The sequence below is a fragment of the Musa acuminata genome, chromosome BXJ3-1, assembly GCF_036884655.1.
Source record: "Musa acuminata AAA Group cultivar baxijiao chromosome BXJ3-1, Cavendish_Baxijiao_AAA, whole genome shotgun sequence".
Lineage (NCBI taxonomy): Eukaryota > Viridiplantae > Streptophyta > Magnoliopsida > Zingiberales > Musaceae > Musa > Musa acuminata.
The window spans coordinates 19,679,909-19,699,651 of NC_088349.1; the positions used below are offsets into that span (position 1 = coordinate 19,679,909).

The window sequence follows — 19,743 nt, forward strand, 5'->3', positions numbered from 1 at the left end:
GAAAAGAGAATATAGTAACCTTTTATGACATTGAAAAATGCAAGTTAACAGTTTTGATTACCTTCACTTTTTAAGTTTTAAACAACTCTGACAGTAAACAAATCAGGAACTAGTAGAACCAGGAAAATAAACTGTTACTAAAAGATAATCTGCCACGGATAAGACTCTGAATGCATGAAATGACAATTTTAAGTAATAAGCCTCGTGTGAAGTTGTGCACCATTTTTCTGTCACATACACCATGGCATTCAAATAAGATAAGTATGAATTTTTTCAACTTAAAAACCTACAATTAAAGATAGATCTTAAAAAAGTAAAGATAGGGTAGTTGGAAATTCTTGGGATCCCTTCTAAGGACAAGAAGCTTCGGGCAGAGGATGCTAGGTGGATTATGATTTGTTGTACACTTCAAAAACCACACACGTTATAAATGGTTCTCGAAAAGCATGGAAGAGGGTCGTACAACAAGGAGGATGCCTCATCGCATTCCTCCTTATATTGGTCACATATTCCTTGCACAAAATTTTACATGCAGCCAGAAATCTCTTTAAAGGAATAGAGATAACATATCTATAAGTTCACATAATAACCTAGAGTTCACAGACACATTTTATGCCCATGGCAGATCGAACCAAAAATATGCAAAAATTTATTGTTTTGAGCAAAGACTGTTATACCATGCCGATCGGTGGTATCAGTACATGGGCAGACAGGTACATACCAGTCAATATCGGCATACCATATGTCAATATCATGGTACGTACCGGTTTTCAAAACAAGACTGCAAAATGATTGGAAATTCACAAAAATACTTTTATGTTTCTTATACAAAGTTAATGGTAATTTTAATATATTTAATTAAGAATATAGTGTATATGAGGTATAAATGAATGCATAAGGCTGTGATTAACCCTAAACACCCAAATTTGGGCCTAAATGTAAGACAATAGGCCATATTGGGAGTAACACAAGAGAATAATCTTAACCATGTTTAATCTTTGTAAATATACATTAATACACCTCTAATTATATGAAATAATGAATAAAACATAGAAAGAAGCTAACTACCTTCAAATTGGAGAGAAATTTCACTAGATCCTAAATCAATAGTTCAATTAGCACTAGTCGCTGATTAGGAACCTTAATCACAAGCAAAAGTGTGAGAAAGAGTGAGAAAGAGAGTGAATGAGAGTGAGTGAAAGCGGGGGAAGGAAGGGATTTAAAGCACCAATGGTCAATTTGACCACCAGGGTCAAACTTGACCAAATTTGTGTTGGTATTGATCAAATTTCAACCAGTATCAACCCATATTAGCCAATACAGCATGAGTTTCAACTGTATCAACTGATATATCACCCATACTGGTCAATACCTAACCCTTTTCTGTGTACTGCCCAAAACAGGCTGGTCTGTGTACCGATTAATATACTGGTCAGTTGGCGGACCAATACAAACTACCTATTTTGTACTGTTTCGAGCGATACGTCAAACATTGGTTTTGAATACATTTCAAGTCTATTAATAAAATCCAAAAAGTCAATTATTTCTGACATTCAAGGGATAAAACAAGATGCAACTCTTGGTTAGCTACTTAATTGTATGTTAAGCTTGCTACCCTTTGAATACAAGAATATTCCACCCTCCTCAAATCAACCTAAGAAGAATGGTCTAGAAACAAGAAATTAGATTGTTGGAGAGGTTCCCTTCTTATGATAAAAAAGAGTGATTGTAAATTCCCTACCCTCTAAATGAGATGTTCCAAGCAACCAAAGTAGGTAATATTAGAACTTGAAAGGATTAAAAGGCATTTTCATATCAAGAGAAGAAAAGAGGTAGATGGTGGACTTAAACCCATGGCTTAGAGCAAAAGCTGTAAGCCTAGGCGAAAAGGATTCTTAGTTAAACTTGCTAGTCATAGGTGCCCTGCAAGCCAATCATGTGAGTGATGGCACGTGTGATATGACACGCAGTCTTTTTGCTTATTATGACATTTTCTCATTTTATATTGCTTGATGCATCAATATATTGTGATGTCCATAGATCTGTGCAATGAAAATCAGATCGTGATTAAATCACGATAATGAGACCAATTCACCTTTAAACATAGACCCTAAATAATCATAGTCATAGGTTACTCGAGAAGGACATCGAGATAACCGAACAGACTGGTGTGTTGTATACCCGTCTATATGATGGAGGTGGCTGGTTTCACAGCTGCTCGTGTGGGGACACTAAGGCTATAGTGCAGGTGCTCATTGAAGAATGAGTTCACTGATTGATCCACTCACAGAATGCTAGATAGTTGATACCTCATTATCAAATAGTGATTCCGTCGTCCCAATGGTGTACCTGATACTTAGACTTGAGACACCAAGAATGTCCTATATGAGTACTCCACTCTTTGATACCGAACTTATAGGTTTGGAAGTTTCAGATCTAGCATAACCGATTATCGGGAGTAACAGTCAATCTTACAAAGGCTATTGAGTGTCAATAGAGGATCATCCGCTCTCGATATCATGAGAGGAATATCTCATGTGTTCTTGCTTAGATAAATCCTTGGCTCATTCGAATTGAGGGAGATAGAGTTCTCAGGAAAAATCCGATTAGAGCGAGATTTGAGGAGAAACCGTATGGGCCTAACAGCACCATGCTCGGCATATAGTCTCTAGGATATTAGATGGATGAGGAACTATAGGTATACGGTAATTGAGGATAGATAAGTCCAAAGGATTAAATTTCCCCGTATCGTCTAGGGACTGCGGCGTAGTGGTCTAGTACGTCCGTAGTCAATGAGTCGAGTGAATTATTATGGAGATAATAATTCACTGAGCTAAAATGAATTATAACAGATATGACTCACAGCCAACTATATATTGAGCCTAAAGGGTCACACACATATGATAAGTGTTGCGACGAGTAGAGGTTCGAATATAAGATATCCGTCAGAGCCTCTATCTTATTGGATATCCATTAAGCTCTTGAATTATTGGATCTTATAGATGAAATCTAATAAAATATTATTGGGTAGAGACCCACTAATCTATGAGGCTTCGGCAATTAGATAGAGATTCAATACCTAATAGGGCAGGATCCATCAAGGTTAAGTTAACAGGGAGCCTCTGTAAATAGGAGAGAACCAAAGGGCAATAGGCTAGGCTTCTTGGTTGCCACCTCCTATTCTCCTCTCCCCTTCTTCTCAACCAACAGGTGTGGAGATTTTGCGTCAACACAACTATCTCACACGTAGTTTTCAGTTTTATGAGTTTTTACATACCAATCTTCGCACAACGATGAACACCTTTTGGGAAATTTAGGATTTTTATTTTTATGTTCTTTTGTTGTGCATGTGATGCCGCCCCTAGATTTCCCGACAGTAATATCAGAACCAGGTTGTTCATGCGAAAGATTGCTTTTGAACTGCTTGTGTTATGTTTTAAAAAGGCTTTTGATGTCAAAATTATTGACGCAAAAGGCAAGAGAGGGCAGCAACTATTGTTGCCCTCATAGGTTGGCTAATGGCTGCTTGTAGCCTTGTCCGACAACTTACGGGCCGCAGGCAGGCAGTCGCACAAGCGACGCCTACGGGCACCTGCCCGCAGAAGGGCTAGCCCGCAAAGGGGGCGCCGCAAGCGGGTGAGCCACCTACGCCCATCGCTCGCGAGCAGAAACGCCCGAGGGGGCAACACCACCTGCGGGGCAAGGGCGGCCACTGGTAGAGTGGCGACGGCCACAATGCAGCAAAGCAGGTAAGGGGATTAGGGCTTTTTGGGAGAAAATAACAATTTTCCCCCTAAGAATTTCAAAAATTTTAAGGTCTATCCTTTTGGTCCAAATTACCTAAAGACCCTTCACAATTCAAAAAATTCCCTATATGTCCTAAATTTCAGAAAAAATATTAGTTATTAAAAGGTTTAATTAACTATTATTATTTATCTAATAGTCCTATATATTGATATGTACATGTGATGTATGATGTAGACAGATGATCATGGACCGTGTGATGTATGTGTGTGATGTGATCATTATTATTATTATTATTATTGAGGCCTACAAGTCTATTTTTCTCGTTTATTATCGGTCCTACGTGCTTGTGAATCAAGGTATACAGTTTCAAATGATACCGCCCAGTACGGGCGGTACGTACCGGTTTGACAGTAAACCGGTACGCGGACGGATGATCAGGTGCAACGGGAGCATGGAAGCGATAGCGGGACCCACGACGCCAAGACGGACAATCGCGACGCATAGAGATGCGTCGAGATACCGACGGAACCGATGAGGACGAGATAGACGATCACAAGGCATGGAGATGCACCGATGCATACATAGATCGTGATGTGAGTGATTGGGCCCACTGGCTCGGGCCTGATCACATTAGGTTGTGGTCCATGATCATCTGGTGTGATTGCTCATGTGATGTGTAATTACTTATACACCTAGTAGATATGTATATATATTTGCAAGCGATGTAGATATATATTAAATATGTGTGACACATTATAAGAGACCGAATCAAAATCTCCTCTCTCGATAATATTAAGTCGATAAACGTAAAGGAATTAGATTGACTCACGTGGCCTTCCATCGTTATAGGTAAAAATCAATTCCCGACGTAGGTTGAGTTGGCCAAGTCCCTCGAGGCTCACCTATATCGCGATTCGATATCTTGCCTACGACATAGAGATGTCACCGATGACCTGAGGACATGGTATGCTTAGTCGAGTCCCTCGAGGGCATATCATCGAATCAGACTCATCTTATAACGATGGTGATGACTTAACCAAACATCATGGTTGGTTGAGTACCTCGAGGCCATGGTGGTTCGGAGGTCGAACAGGACAAAAATCACAAGGCGTTGTGATGGGCAAGACTTGCCTACCTTTACGGGCATAGCATGATTGTTTGAGTCCCTCGAGGTTACGTTAAGACGCTGATTGGATCCCAATCCCCACTAGGGATATGACGGGAGTCTCCGATTCACATACCGAAGGGAGTTGTGTGTTTCACGAGAAAATAATGGGAGTAGATTAAGATAAAAGTCCTTATCTTAATTGTTTATTTTTACAAAATCTATACGTTATCTCTACTGCATCTTTATTTTTATAAATATGTCGCTTTCAAATCTCTTACGTGGCATACTTGATGTCAACCGCCTCACTGGTCCAAATTATACGGATTGACTCTACAACTTAAGAATTGTTCTCCCGACGGAGAAAATCGCGTACGTCCTTGATACAATGATTCCTACACCCGAGGAAGGGGTAAGCGAGGATGAGATCGCTCGTTACGTGAAGTATATAGATGACTCCACTCTTGCTTAGTGTTACATGTTGGGCTCCATGACTCCTGAGTTACAAAGACAACATGAAAAAATGGATGTCAGATCCACTCTCCTGCATCTCCGCAAATTGTTTGAGGAACAGGGAAGGACTCAGCTATATGAGATATTCAAGAGTCTCTTTCGTGCTAGGGTGATTGAGAGGACACCGGTTCAGAACCATGTCCTAAAGATGATTCAGTGGATAAAGAAACTCACAGGTCTAGGAATGGTCCTATAGGATGACCTATGTGTGAACCTTGTGCTTCAGTCCCTACCAAATTCCTTTTCTCGATTCATAATGAATTTTAATATGAACAAGCTTGAGGTGACTCTCCCTGAACTCCTCAATATGTTGAGGGAGGTAGAGAACAATATCAAGAAGGAGAAGCCAGTTCTCTATGCTGGTAAGACCAGAAAGAAAAGGAAGGCAAAAAAGTCCCTTAAGAAGAGCAAAGGCAAGGGCAGATCGAGTAAAGCAAAGGTTGCTAAGAAGGACCCCGTAAAGGACAAAAGCCAGTGCTTCCACTACGGCAAATATGGGCACTAGAAGAGGAACTGCAAAGAGTACCTTGCAGAAAAGATGAAACAAAAGCTTGTAAAAACTTCAGGTACATTCATGATCAAGTCTCCATTTGTCAAACTCTTATGATAACTCATGGGTATTGAATACCGATAGTGCTTGTCACATCAGCAATTCATTGTAGGTTCTGGCAAGACCTAGGAGATTGGTGAGAGACGAGATGGATCTCAAGATGGGCAATGGAACAAAAGTTACTACAGTAACCGTTGGCAAGGTCACCCTACATCTGCTTGGTGGAGCTATTATTGCATTGGATGCATGCTATTTTGTTCCTTCTATTATCAAAAACATTATTTTCATTTCATGTTCGACAGTCGATGGATATAAATTAGTTTTTAAGAACAATAGTTGTTCAATATTATTAGATGATAAGATCATCACGAAAGGAACATTGCATAATGGTTTGTTAATGCTAGACATTGCTCCACATATCATAAATGTGAATCTACGAGGAAACGAGATAACGTGAACAATGCATACTTGTAGCATTGTAGGCTCGATCATATCAATGAGGGAAGAATTCAAAAGTTACTTAAGGATTGATACATATATCCATTCGACTATGAGTCATATACAACTTGTAAGCCTTGCCTTCACGAAAAACTGACCAATTCTCCATTTAGTGGAACTAGAGAGAGAGTCACTGAGTTGTTGGAACTCATACAGAATGATGTATATGGTCCCATGTCAACTCATGTCATAGGTGGTTACTCCTACTTCATTACTTTTATTGACGATTTCTAAAGGTGTGGACATGTGTACTTGATGAAGTACAAGTCCGAGGCCTTTGAAAAATTTAGGGAGTATAAGAATGAAGTGGAGAACTAGACTAGAAAAAGTATCAAGACTCTGTGATTAGATCGAGAAGGTGAGTACTTGAGTACAGAGTTCACCCAGTTTCTCAAGGACCATGAGATTTTGTCCCAATGGACACCTCCTTATACACATTAGCTCAATGGTATATCCGAGAGGAGGAATCACACACTGTTAGACATGGTGCAATCCATGATGAGTTTCGCCGACCTACCCATCTCATTCAGGAGATACACCCTACAGACCGCAGCTTACCTTTTGAACAGAATTCCAACTAAGTCGATAGTTTTTACTCCATATGAGATATGAAAAAGGAAAAAACTGGATATTAAGGTTATTAAGATTTGGGGCTGCCTTGCTCACGATAAAAGACACAACCCCGATAAGTTGGAATCCAGGATGGAGCAGTGCAAGTTCATGGGATACCCCAAAGAAACTTGTGGGTATTATTTCTATCACCTCGAGGACCAAAAGATCTTTACAATCAAGAGAGCAATGTTCCTTGAGAAAGAACACATTCTTAGTGGAGATAATGAGAGTGCGATAGAGTTGAGTAAGGTTGGAGAACCTAGCTCAAACATCATTCCACAACCAGAGTCTGTTCAGTTACCTAGCACACAAGTTCCAACTTTACGTAGGTTCGGTAGAGTACCCCATCCTCCTGAGAGATATGTGGAATATATCATCGGAGAGGATGTTGAGGATATTGATACTCAGACCTACGAGAAGGTGTTAGAACCCTTGCAGATTCTAAACTTGGGGTTGATCTCTTTAGGGGATCGGCCTCCTTGGAACTCTATAGGGGTTCCTCCCTCCAAGTTGCTGCTCAAAGGCGGCAGAAAAGATTCATCTATTGCTTATCAAAAGAGAAGGAATACATGGCTATTTATAGGGCTTCTAAACCCTAACTCCTAATAGGACTCCTACTCAAGACTCCTATTCCCTTACAACTCCTAATTCTTCTCTAAGAAAAAACCTCCTACATGAATGTCCCTCTCAATTAGGACTCTCCTAGCTAGAGTCCTAACAGAATGTCCCTCTCAATTAGGACTCTCCCTCTCGATTAGGACTCTCCTAGCTAGAGTCCTAACAGAATGTCCCTCTCAATTAGGACTCTCCTAGCTAGAGTCCTAACAGACCCGCCCTCTTCAAATCAGCCTTGTCCTCAAGGCTGAGATTCCATGAACCCAGGGAACCGGGTCTTCAGCTCCTCATATGGTTCCCATGTTGACACGGACTTAGCTGGATTTGCCTAAGTCGTGCGGCACCCTTGCGTGTCCGTCCGCAAAGGTCAGCCTCCCCGAAGCCTCCCATTGTCCCTTAGGACCAACAAAAGAGAGAACGGGTTAGAGAGAACGCCTCAATCGGGATCCACAAGCAAACATCTCCGAAAAACACTTCATAGACAATGCAAATTACAAACAGACTTTACAAGCTCTGAATAGTGGCACAACAAAGGGTAAAATGGTCCATTACAGACCGAAAAGCTCTCGCACGTGTCCACATGACACAACCATTATTTACAAGCCTAAAGAGACCACCAACCCAACTAAAATGAGACTATTATGCCTTCGGCCGCCCCTCTACATGTTGTACAAGGCATGAATATGCCAAAAGACACGGACATGCATAAGCATTACATCAAACACCCTGTTTCGAAGTTTGTCCGTGACATTCTCCCCCACTTATCCCTTCGACGTCCTCGTCGAAGCCTTTGTGAACACTGCAACTCTTCGCCTTTGCTGAGTCTTCAATCTTCTGCTCCAGCTGCAATGCGCCATCTGGCTCCCAGCTGCTCTCCGCTGCTGTTTTTGAGTAGTCGAACCTTTGATCCGCCATGCTGCTTCAACTCGCCAATGACTCTGACTCTGGTGTGGGGTTGGCTGAGTTGTGTTGATCCTCGTTGATTCCTGCGGATCCACCAAATGAAGGAAAAGACCATTCTTACTGCGCCAGTTTCTCAAAATTTCCACATGCTGCTTGAACTGGGTGGATGCTTGTTGGAGCTTTAACGAGCATCGCCTCACAAACTTCTGAAGTTTTGGGTCCTTCCTCCACAAAATCTGCTCATTGACTCTTCTTTCAGTTAGTTGTCACATCCAAGTAGGTTCGCATCACTTCCGCTTTCGATTGGCATTTCGTTGGGAAATGAAGCGGACAATCTACTCTCAGTAGCACTGATCACCGTTGGTGAGGATTTGACAACTATTATCTTCCATTATCCTCGAAGGGTCTTTGAACTTGTACAGAGCTCCTCTGCTGGATAAATAAGAGAACTGGGGTACTCGGTTTCGCCCATTCTCTTAAGAGTTGAGAAGGCAAAGATTACTTGACTTCGCCCGCCTCCTCGAGGTTGTACTTCATGCATCGAGCTGGTTACTGGCCTTCGCCTGCTCTTTGCTCACACTTCTGAAGTACTTGAAGTGTTTGCACTCCTTGCGTTGAGTTAGCTACTGTGATTCACCTTCTCAATGCCATTGAACTTCTGGAATGCAGGAAGTTTTCACCCCAACTTGGAGTAATTCTCTGATAGATGAGGTCGCCTCTGGGATTGTACCGTCTTCTCCATCAACCCTGCCGCCTACTCCACTGAGTAGCAAAGGTACAGCACCGCGTACTGCCTTCCTTGGTCGTGCACTCTTGCATGACCCGAAGTCCTTCACTTACGGCTATCTTGATGAGAAACTTGTTGACACCAGTCTTACGAAGTTTCTTGGCCTCTGCCCTTCAGCCTTGTCTCGGTACTTGGAGATTGCCTCTGCATGCTCCACCTCCTCGTCCCCTTTCACGACCAAGCGCTCTCCCTCCGTGAGAGCAAGGGATCAATGACTTTCACGGAAGTCCTGCCTCTGCGGTACCATGGCGCTGCCATGCCCATGGCCCTACTATCCGTCTCCTCGCATCTGTATCCCTTTTCTTCACGATCAGTAGATATGTCTCCGTGGCACTCCTCTGAGTCCACCTCCATTCTGACTGATGCTTGATTTTGGGTAGCTAAGTCCCTCTGGACTCGTCGTCGCTTCCTCGCCCCTTTCGACCTCTTGCTTCAACACCTCTGTGTTCTCCAAGCAGTCTGTTTGGTCGATGGAAAGACAGACTGCAACTCCCATGCATGGCCTCTGCCATCACATTGTAGGGTTTACACCGATTCTGTTCTTCTTAGCTTCCTTGGTAGCAACGTTCGCTTACTAGACCTTGTCCCCTAACTTGTCGGGCTCCCTTAAGCGAATATGAGCTCTGGAGCAGTCCAACTCTCCAGCTGCTTCGATCATACCTCTGCATGATCAAGTTCCTCCCATGGAACTCACTGGTACTTGCATTCGAACTTCTCCCTTGGTGGAACCCAGCCCCCATATGCTGATGACCAAGGCTTTCATCCGAAGCAAAATTCGATGCACGCACGGAAGACCCGCCTCTGCGGTACCATGGCCTTCACTCCTTGAATCCATAGCCCTTCTTGTCGTCGTGTTGTTCACCGAAGTGGAGCTCCCAGTAGCTCCCGATCATACCTCCATATGATCTAGTCCCTCCCGGGACTATGTCGTGTGTGTCGCATTGCCACGAACTGTTCCACCACGATCCGCTGCACCATGTCGCCTCCTGGTGACATCTCCATTGCATTCTGATCCTTGTGGAATAAACTCGAATTGTGAACCCTCCATGTGTGGCCTCTGCCAATACATCGCAGGGTCTCCTCCACCTTCGATTTTGTTCGCTCATTTGGCAATCGACCTTCATCCACCCACTCTTGGGTCACACCTAAATGAAGCACCGCTCTAGGACAGTCCGTCGCCTAGTAGCTCCCGAAGTCCACCGACTTCACTGTAATTTGTGCACCATTGTCTGGATCCTGCGCCTCTGCCCCTACCAGCACAATCTCCGCTGCGCATCGCTTCCTTCATAGCAACTCGAATGGCAACACTGTGGCATATTCTTCAAGAGTACCCGCCTCTATGTCCTCTTGCCCCGTGCTGAGGCCTTCTGAACCCAACTTCGCCTCCGCAAATTGAGTCGCCTTAGTTCCTCCATCAAATGCTTCTTCGAGATAAGGTGCATGTGCCCCGAAGCTCCCTTCGTCTTTGGCACCATGCAAGATGAGTCCGCTCCGTCAGAATGAAGGACCCATGGAACAACATGATCCTACTATTGCCTCTGCAAGAGTTCATGTCCTTGACCTCTGTCTAAGGAAAGCACTGTGACTCTGCTCCACGTTCCAACTTCTATGCTGGCTCCCTTCATGCGGCTTGGATACTTCGCCAAGTTACACCCAAGTTGCTCCGCTCCTCGTTTTTGCATTGAGTCGATGGTGGCCCTCGTGCCCACCATTCCACGGGTCAACCCTCCCTTGAGTCCGATCTCCACATCGACTCCAAGTGTGCCTTCATTTAAGTTGCTTTAGGTCGCTCCCCCACTTGATCTCGCAATGCATCCACCAATGCATTCTCTCGAGCGAGATCATGCGACAACTCCTCGCCGCTTGCTCAGTCCATCGAGCTTCGTGGAGTTGTTGTTTGTTGAGGTACTCCTCCTCAACATGTGAGGTCCGTCTCACATGATTCTCCCTCTGGAGAGCCGGGACTTATCCCTCCTGGATAACTATCCCGTTGGAGCAACATCTCTCTTCGTTTCGGAGACCACCATCCCCTTGGACTACTCCGATCTGCTGAACAAACTGTGCACTATTCTGCCTCCTGCAAACGCACTTGCTAGATTGCGACTCCATGTCAATACAGCCCCCGCTGCACCCCTCAAGGCCTAGCAACATGCTGAACTCGTTGCACACTTTAGCCTCCGACGGACGTATCCTTCACATGCCGAAGAGAAAGTTTCAATGCTCCATGGCGCCGAGTTTCGGTCGCCTTGGGATGGCCACGAACATTCCGTCGTCCACATACAAGCCCATGCATGAGTACCAAATTCTTCGAATTAGCAATTCCCCTCACCTCTGTGAGCTTTGCATAACTCTTTTGGTCGTTGAGCAACTCATTCCACCTTGCATGGTCTCATTCTTGCCAAGCGCCTCGCTTGCCTAGAGCACCATCAAGTATAGTTGTCAACGTTGAGCCGTAGCTCAAACTCAGCCATCCCAACCTTTGTGCGCTCCAAATCCTTCCAAGCTTGCCTGTTCTCGTGGTGCCTCTTGCACGAAGGGTTGGCCATTCCTCTGAATGCCAATCTCAGATGCCCGCTCCTCTGAGCGACTCTTTTCCCTACATCTCCATGCCCGTTTTCCCTCAAACGGTCGCGCGTGTGCTGACTGCCCTCAACGCAGCCCCGCTAGGTCCCCCACGTTTGCATGTCAAGTGTTTCTATGAGTGCTTGTCCCGCTCTGATACCATATGACACGGACTTAGCTGGATTTGCCTAAGTCGTGCGGCACCCTTGCGTGTCCGTCCGCAAAGGTCAGCCTCCCCGAAGCCTCCCATTGTCCCTTAGGACCAACAAAAGAGAGAACGGGTTAGAGAGAACGCCTCAATCGGGATCCACAAGCAAACATCTCCGAAAAACACTTCATAGACAATGCAAATTACAAACAGACTTTACAAGCTCTGAACAGTGGCACAACAAAGGGTAAAATGGTCCATTACAGACCGAAAAGCTCTCGCACGTGTCCACATGACACAACCTTTATTTACAAGCCTAAAGAGGCCACCAACCCAACTAAAATGGGACTATTATGCCTTCGGCCGCCCCTCTACATGTTGTACAAGGCATGAATATGCCAAAAGACACAGACATACATAAGCATTACATCAAACACCCTGTTTCGAAGTTTGTCCGTGACAATGTGGTGTCTTCAAGTGGTAGATTATTCCAATGCACTAGTACTTCAGTAGAGGGATGTCGGCGACGCATCACGATCCTGCGATCGAGGATGGCTTGTGGTTGGGCTTGAATAACTTCATCCTCAGTTGTGTTGGGCAATTAGATCTGAGGTGACTCGTGTTCTCCCAACTTGGGCTTTAGGCATGATACGTGGAAGACAGGGTGAATTTTGGCATCCTCAGGTAATTTAAGTCTGTACGCCAATGCTCCAATACGCTCTGTGATCTGATAGGGCCCATAAAAACGTGGGGATAGCTTCATGGAGGCTCGAGTGTTGATAGAGAGTTGCTTGTATGGTTGTAGGCAAAGATAAACCCAATCTCCTACTGAAAATTCTCTTTCACCGCTAAAAATGAGGATGCTTGACCTCCTTTTATCCTCTCTCATAGATCTGTAGGAATTCACGGATATACGATCTCCCTAGGTAACACAACTATCTCACACGTGGTTTTCAGTTTCACGAGTTTTTGCACACCAATCTTCATACAACGATAAACACCTTTTGGGAAATTTGGGATTTTTGTTTTTATGTTTTTCCGCTGCATATGTGATGTCGCCCATTGATTTCCCTACAAAACTATCTTATAGAAATTAGTATACATAAGTTCATAGTGGTAATGCCTTTATTCTAAATTCAATTTACAATGAATAAAGCTAATGAGGCACAATAACTGATGACAAGTTGATTGAGAAACAACTATTGGAAACCAAAGCAATGGAAAGAAGGCTCAAAACCATATGAGAGATCGAAAATTAGTTCCATCAAAGTTGAATTGAATCTAGTTTGAGTACCTTAATTACTGAATCATATTAAGTTTTAGGAAAGACTACTCTATTTTCATAGCATTTCTGATGAATTTTAGCGATGTTTCAATTGCATCCATATTTCATTATATTATAAAAAATATAGGTCTTCAACCTATCATTTTCCTTTGAGAAAAAATATGAATTCTACAACCAAACCTAACAAAGTAGAGTCAATAAACTCTTTCCCTCATTCTTTCATCACTTTACAAATCCAAAGGCCAACATAAATTCATTAAAAATATGTAACATATATTATGCAGCCATAGACATCTTAATATAAAAATATATATTTAGAGGAGCATAAATAATAACATAAGGAGATATTCTGGAATATGAAACAAATGGTACAGAATACAAGAAAAGTTTAAATTTCATTATTTGAATAGTGACGCGTGATAGAAAAGCATGGTTAAAGAAAATTATGATAATACAAGAAACACATGATTGGTAAGAGCTACTTAAAGGATATTTCCAGATCTTGACATCAAATATTAGAACTAAAAGATAATTACTTAACATCTGAGCAACAATTTCATATGTCCCAAACATAATATTTTTAAAGCATGCATTCTGTAGTTGTTGAAGTTTTTACTGAAATTGCTTAAAAGAAAGAGGAAGAACAAAAGCAAAGATGCATGCTCCAATGAGCCAAATTTGAGAATATAGCCACCCTTCTAAAACTCAATCTGAGACTTAACAAAGATCAAAAGATCTTGGTTGGTTACTATTATTTGATTGGTTTGCTAACATTTATTCGAGTTGGTTTTATCACATCGTCTGGTAAATTACAATTACACCTATCACTTTTCATTTCAACACATACCCTAGTCATAGCATTTTAAAACACTAATATATGTACTCATTCCAAACCAGTGATTTAAAAAGCGTTAGGCGTCAAAAGACGTCAAGGTCCAAAAATGCTCGAGGCGCTAGGCGCTCACCCGAGTGAAACGAGGTGCTAAAATATAAAAATATATAATATAATTAATAAATATAATTATTTAAATAAAAATATGATATTAAATTAAAAAAATCTTACAAAATCACAATATCACATTAACAAAGAATCTCAAAATTCAAAACAATAACAATAATTTCAAATAAATAGAAATCAGGAGTATTAAAATCAAAATAATATATTATTAATCTAATAAATAAAAAAATATTATTACTAATATACAGTTAACAGTATACTGTTAATATACTGTTAACAGTATACTATCGAGTCGATGTGAGAAGAGGTAGCAGCGAGCAACGGCAGCGGGAGCGAGAGTGGGAGCGGGAGAGGCAAGCGACAACAGTGGTAGCGGTAGCGGTAACAGCGAGAAGCGACAGCGGAAGCGGGAGCAACGAGCGACAACGGTGGCAGCGGCAGCGGCAGCGATAGCAGCGAGCAGCGACAGCGGGAGCGACGAGCGGCGATAGTGGCAGCGGCAACAACAGCGATAGCGGCAAGTAGCGACAGCGACAGCGAGAGCGGGAGTGGCGAGTGGCGATAGTGGCAACGGTAGCAACGAGCAGCGGCAGTGGTAGCAACGAGCAACGGCAACGGTAGCAGCGAACAGCAGGAGCGAGAGCGACGACAACGGCAGCAGTAGCAGCGAGCAGCAGCAACGGTAGCAGCGAGCCGCAGAAGCGGGAGCGGCGATAGCAGCAGCGGTAGCAGCGAGCAACGGGAGCGAGAGCGGCAAGCAACGGGAGTGGGAGCAGGAGCGACGACAGTGGCAGCAGCAAAGACAACGGTAGCAGCAAGCTAGCGGCAACGACGAGCAGGGTTAGGGTTGGGAAGTCGCAAGAGGAAGGCTAATATCGGTGCTTTAGTTACGCCTGGGCTCGGGCGAGCACCCAGGCGACGCCTCTTTAAAGCGCGCCGCCTGAAAATGAAGCAAGGCCCTCAGGCCTCGCCTTGCCTCGCCTAAGCACCTAGGCTAGGCGAGCGCTCGAGTGCCTATTGAAATCACTGTTCCAAACACTATAGAACAAGAAGATATGATGCCCATAAAAAATGAGGCACCAAGGAGATGAATCAGAAAGGCATCAACTTTCTAGAATCTAATTTAGTTAACTATATTTATCATGATAATTTCCATCTGAATACTTCAGTCCTTTTTCATATTGTAGGGAATGATTCTTCTCCCATCCTTTTATGTTTAGTAATTCATAAGAATCAAAAGACCAGCATCATGAGAGAACTTACAAAAAAACCATTAATTTCCTATGTACAATTGACGAAACTCAAAATATAAAAGTTTAGAAAAATTACCCATTAGTATACCCATTATCATATATTGGTTTTGGTTCCAAGTAAACTCTATCTTGCTTTTCTGAATTTCTTGATTCTTCTGCTAACCCATCCTCTATAGATTCCTCCATGGTCACCTAAGCCACAAAAAGTAACAAAGTTAGATTTTGATTTAACATGCTAAACAACAGAATCAAGAACATACTTGAATAACCACAGAGTCCCTATGTCTCGGTCGCCTTGTATCCATTGATGGAATGCGTTCACCAATACCATGTTCAACCTGAATTGCTCTACCTTTACTCTGCAAGCATATAAATGTAATTAGAACATGCAAAACAGTACAAAGATGCAATAAGTGCATGATTGAGTAAACTATCAAATGAAAATGAACCAAAATGGAAACAGAAGTTCAGTTTCAACAGACCATCTCAAGCCTTGTTAATCCCTTGTCAAGATTGTCCATGGCGTAAGGAACTCTTTCTCCATTTACAAATTGAACAGAGTCACTTGCATCATTAACTGTAGATGGCCTTTGCTCAAGTTTAAGTACCTGACTCAACCTTGATGATTCATCAACAGAAAATTGGGTAGACATTTTAGCTTGCTGCCTGATCTGGTCCTGAAAATATGGTTTCGATTATACTGACATAGATAGGCAGTGTAAAAACAAAAAAAAACACAACAATGACAAGAAGTACCAAGTTCTGACAGTAGGTTTTCCAACTCTCCTCATTAAGGTCAAAATTAAAATAATCTGTTATATCCACACCCTGTTGCCTCCAGGGTTTCTGTTCAAATGCTTCAATATTAATGTCAAAAATGGACCTAAAGAAAGCCAACCAAGATCTTCATGTCAGAAATGATAAAATGTACCAAGGAAAACAAAAACAAGAGCCACGTTGTGCCCAACATGGATGCCAACAAATACAAAGTTATAGATGCAATAGAATATAAATGGTAGATAAAATTGCACATAGTGGGCCTGATGCGTCTAAAAAAGAACAGGCGGTGATCATCATATGGTTAAATAAAAAGCACTTGCTCATTTCTTGGTAAGACAACAAAAATTCAAGTGCTATGTTTTTCATACCAATTAAGAAGGAAGATGTGCATATAGCTTGTATTGATTCCAAAACTATGATAAAGTTTCAACATATTTGTTACAGTTGATTTTAGACAAGAAAAGAGTATCTAGTAGTTACTGATGATATAAAGAATTGGATTATAAGAAGCATGCAGAAAGCTTTCCATAACTAAAGTGTTACACCAAGAATTGATTTTAAGTCTTATATTTTCACATTAGTAATTGATAAACTTCCTATTCACACTAAAGATGGACCTGCATGGCTGATGATATTGCTGACCAACTGGAGTTAGCTGGAATTAATTCTGAACTTGAATTATGGAAACAAATAAGAATATTAGGAGTTTCAGATTAAGTAGGAGTAAGTCTAAAAATATACGATATTAGTAATGAGAGAGAACATTAAATAGAATTGAGGGTATACTTAAGATAGATAAATAAAACTCTTCCAAGTAAAACTTTTAAGGAGAAATTTGATAAAAACATTGCTCATAGGAGTGATAACAAGGCAATTAAAGAGTAGAAGGGTATTGAAATTTGAAATTTGAAATTTTTCTGTCATCATCACGTGCCTCTTAAATTTTAAGGAAAAGTTATATAAAATAGTTTTACAGCCAACCATACTTTAAGTTTATGGATTAAGAAACTGTACAGTTAGGAAAATATTGTGGTAAACTAAGCAATGCATCTGAATTGAAAATATTGAGGTGAACGTATGGTGTGTTATAATCATAAAACAAAAATATTTTGATCATGAACAATTAGGTACTCAGATACGGATAAATGGAGTAATTGTTCACAAAGACTATTTACATTTGCAAAATGCAAACATAAGATCCATCTTAGGCAGAGATTAAAATAAGATAAAATAATTTAAGAGAGACATGTTCACTTGGCTAAACAACATTAGTCAATTAGGACTAATGGTGTGAAGATAGATAAAAAGAAGCTAAATATAAACTTAATAAAAATTACAAAAAGAACTTTGATTGCCTTTACTTTGCTTCGGATACTATCCTACACAGCTCAGTGTCAAAAAAAATCCATGTAGTCAACCTCACATAAGTAGAATAATTATAATTGTTGTACCTAAAATATCTCTCAGCAGTCAAAATGCAAAACAAACCTTTTTCTAGGCAAAGAAAAATGACACCCAGTTTGGGCTGCAGGAGAGATGCATGAATTGCAGGACGTAGAAACCCCTGAGGATGATGCCATAAGCTGATCCCATTCACCTCTCTCAGACAATGAAGTTAATAATTTATTATGAAATCCTCCCATATGTGATCCAACACACTAGGAAATGAAAAAAAAAAATCAAACATAAATATGTAGAGGATAAAACTTGTGAAGATGATTCGGAAACTAGCAAACGAACATACCAAACTATTAATGTAGAGTTAAACAAAAGAATGATAATCGACAAAAAGATTATTAGATAAGAGAAAAGAAAAGTGAAACCTATAGTTTAGCATGTGTATTTTGCCAAGAAGAGGCAAGGCACAATCTTGCCCTTAGTACATATGACTCCCTTAGTACATATGACTCATATGTACACAACAAATAATCATCATGAGTCATCTCAAGAAAAACTTAGGCCACAGTCCACCTGAACCAGTCATCACATATATAATAAGCTCTTATGAGGAGGGAGGGATAGAAGTAGAGAAGGGGGATACTTGAAAGCTAAGACAAATATGAAGATTTCATGGTTAGTTAAATGACCTAGAATTCCATATGCCACCTAAAGAGAGCAAATCAGGAATAAGGGTTGCTTTGAAATTTGACCTTCTGTTATTAGATCATAAAGGGACCAACGCCTTCAGGCTTTCTTGTTCGTCTGGGGGGTTGCCAGAGACTCAAAGTCATAATCCAAATGATGATAAAAAATTAATCTATTGGAAGACTAGGACAAGATTTAATCTCATAAAGACTTTCATTGTCAATTTTTTCTCTCAATTTTTAACAGAAGTGAATCACAAATGAGGGAACAGAAAAACATCTTGGACTAAAACAGGAAAACAGCAGCTATACTGAACACCACCTGAACGTAAACAATAAACCTCAAAATTATCATGCTAGCAATTTAAGATCGACATACCCAGCCATTACAGACAACCTTTGGCACACCAACTCTTTCTGCACTTCTTTGCTTCAGCTCATCCACATTGGACAACCGTTCACCGTGTTTCCGGCTATTATTCTGATGATGTTCGGAGCCAGTAACAATCACCAAATCCTCGTCCTCATCCTCTTCTTCTTCACACCATGCTACTCCCATCCCACCGTTACATCTCTCTGAGGTCGGTAAGTTAGAACCGTCCTCTTCGTTCAAAACTATGTGGAGTTCGTCTTCACTCTCACTATCATCCGCCTCCAAATCCAAATCCCGGCCCGCATGACAACCCATCTGCCTCTCACCCGCCTCACCAGCTCGTTCATCCGCGCAGCACTCCTCGCTCGTAGAATCGAACTCCTTTGCCGAGTGCGATTCACCGATGGCAGTGATCCCGGCGTTCACCTGGTCATCGAGGCCGGCATAAAGGTCCCCGAAATCATCCTCCTCCGAATCCATCGCACTCTATCGGACCGATTGAATTACGAAAACTGGAATACCCTTACGTCAATCCAAAAGATCGAGGGACGTTTGGCTTCGAATAGACAGGAAGAGACGGGGTTGATATATCTGGCAAGCTCCGTCGCCGCAGAGAGCGAAGGACCCGAACCCTAACTTGGTCGATCGATCGATCTCCTCCGGCGTTAGGGTTGGGTCGGGATTGCGAGCTCGTGTTCTCGTGGGCCGAGAGATGTGGCACGATGGCTGCTACTGGCTACGCCAACATAGATAATTATTTTTTATTATTTATTTATTTTATAGGACCGACGGGAAGATAGTTACGGCTTGAAGTTACGACATACGGTATTATCCCACATCAAGAATGTCACCGTACCGATCCAATTGAAATACCTCGGCTGCCTCAGGCAAATGCTTAATGGAAAGCACCCACATTTAAACCCCGCCAGGTTCGTATTCCCACTTGTATTGCCTCGTCTATGCGTAAAAG

At 42.0% G+C, this 19,743-nt stretch overlaps 1 protein-coding gene across 3 annotated transcripts in view; it reads right to left on the reverse strand.

Annotated features, from left to right (window-relative positions):
• The window catches only part of LOC135629403 (uncharacterized), a 41,200-nt gene extending 21,701 nt beyond the window's left edge, over positions 1 to 19,499 (reverse strand). The window contains exons 1-6 of one of the 3 annotated variants that reach the window (XM_065136711.1): positions 18,780 to 19,499; positions 17,805 to 17,974; positions 16,293 to 16,419; positions 16,019 to 16,207; positions 15,797 to 15,895; positions 15,613 to 15,728 (exon numbers count right to left, since the gene is read on the reverse strand). In XM_065136711.1, coding sequence (XP_064992783.1) covers positions 15,613 to 15,728; positions 15,797 to 15,895; positions 16,019 to 16,207; positions 16,293 to 16,419; positions 17,805 to 17,974; positions 18,780 to 19,253 — 1,175 coding nt within the window. In that variant the 5' untranslated portion in view covers positions 19,254 to 19,499. Of the gene's footprint in view, positions 1 to 15,612; positions 15,729 to 15,796; positions 15,896 to 16,018; positions 16,214 to 16,292; positions 16,420 to 17,804; positions 17,975 to 18,779 lie in introns of all 3 variants that reach the window. The other 2 variants (XM_065136710.1, XM_065136712.1) reach the window with 2 other exon arrangements.
• Between the last annotated feature and the right edge of the window lie 244 nt (positions 19,500 to 19,743).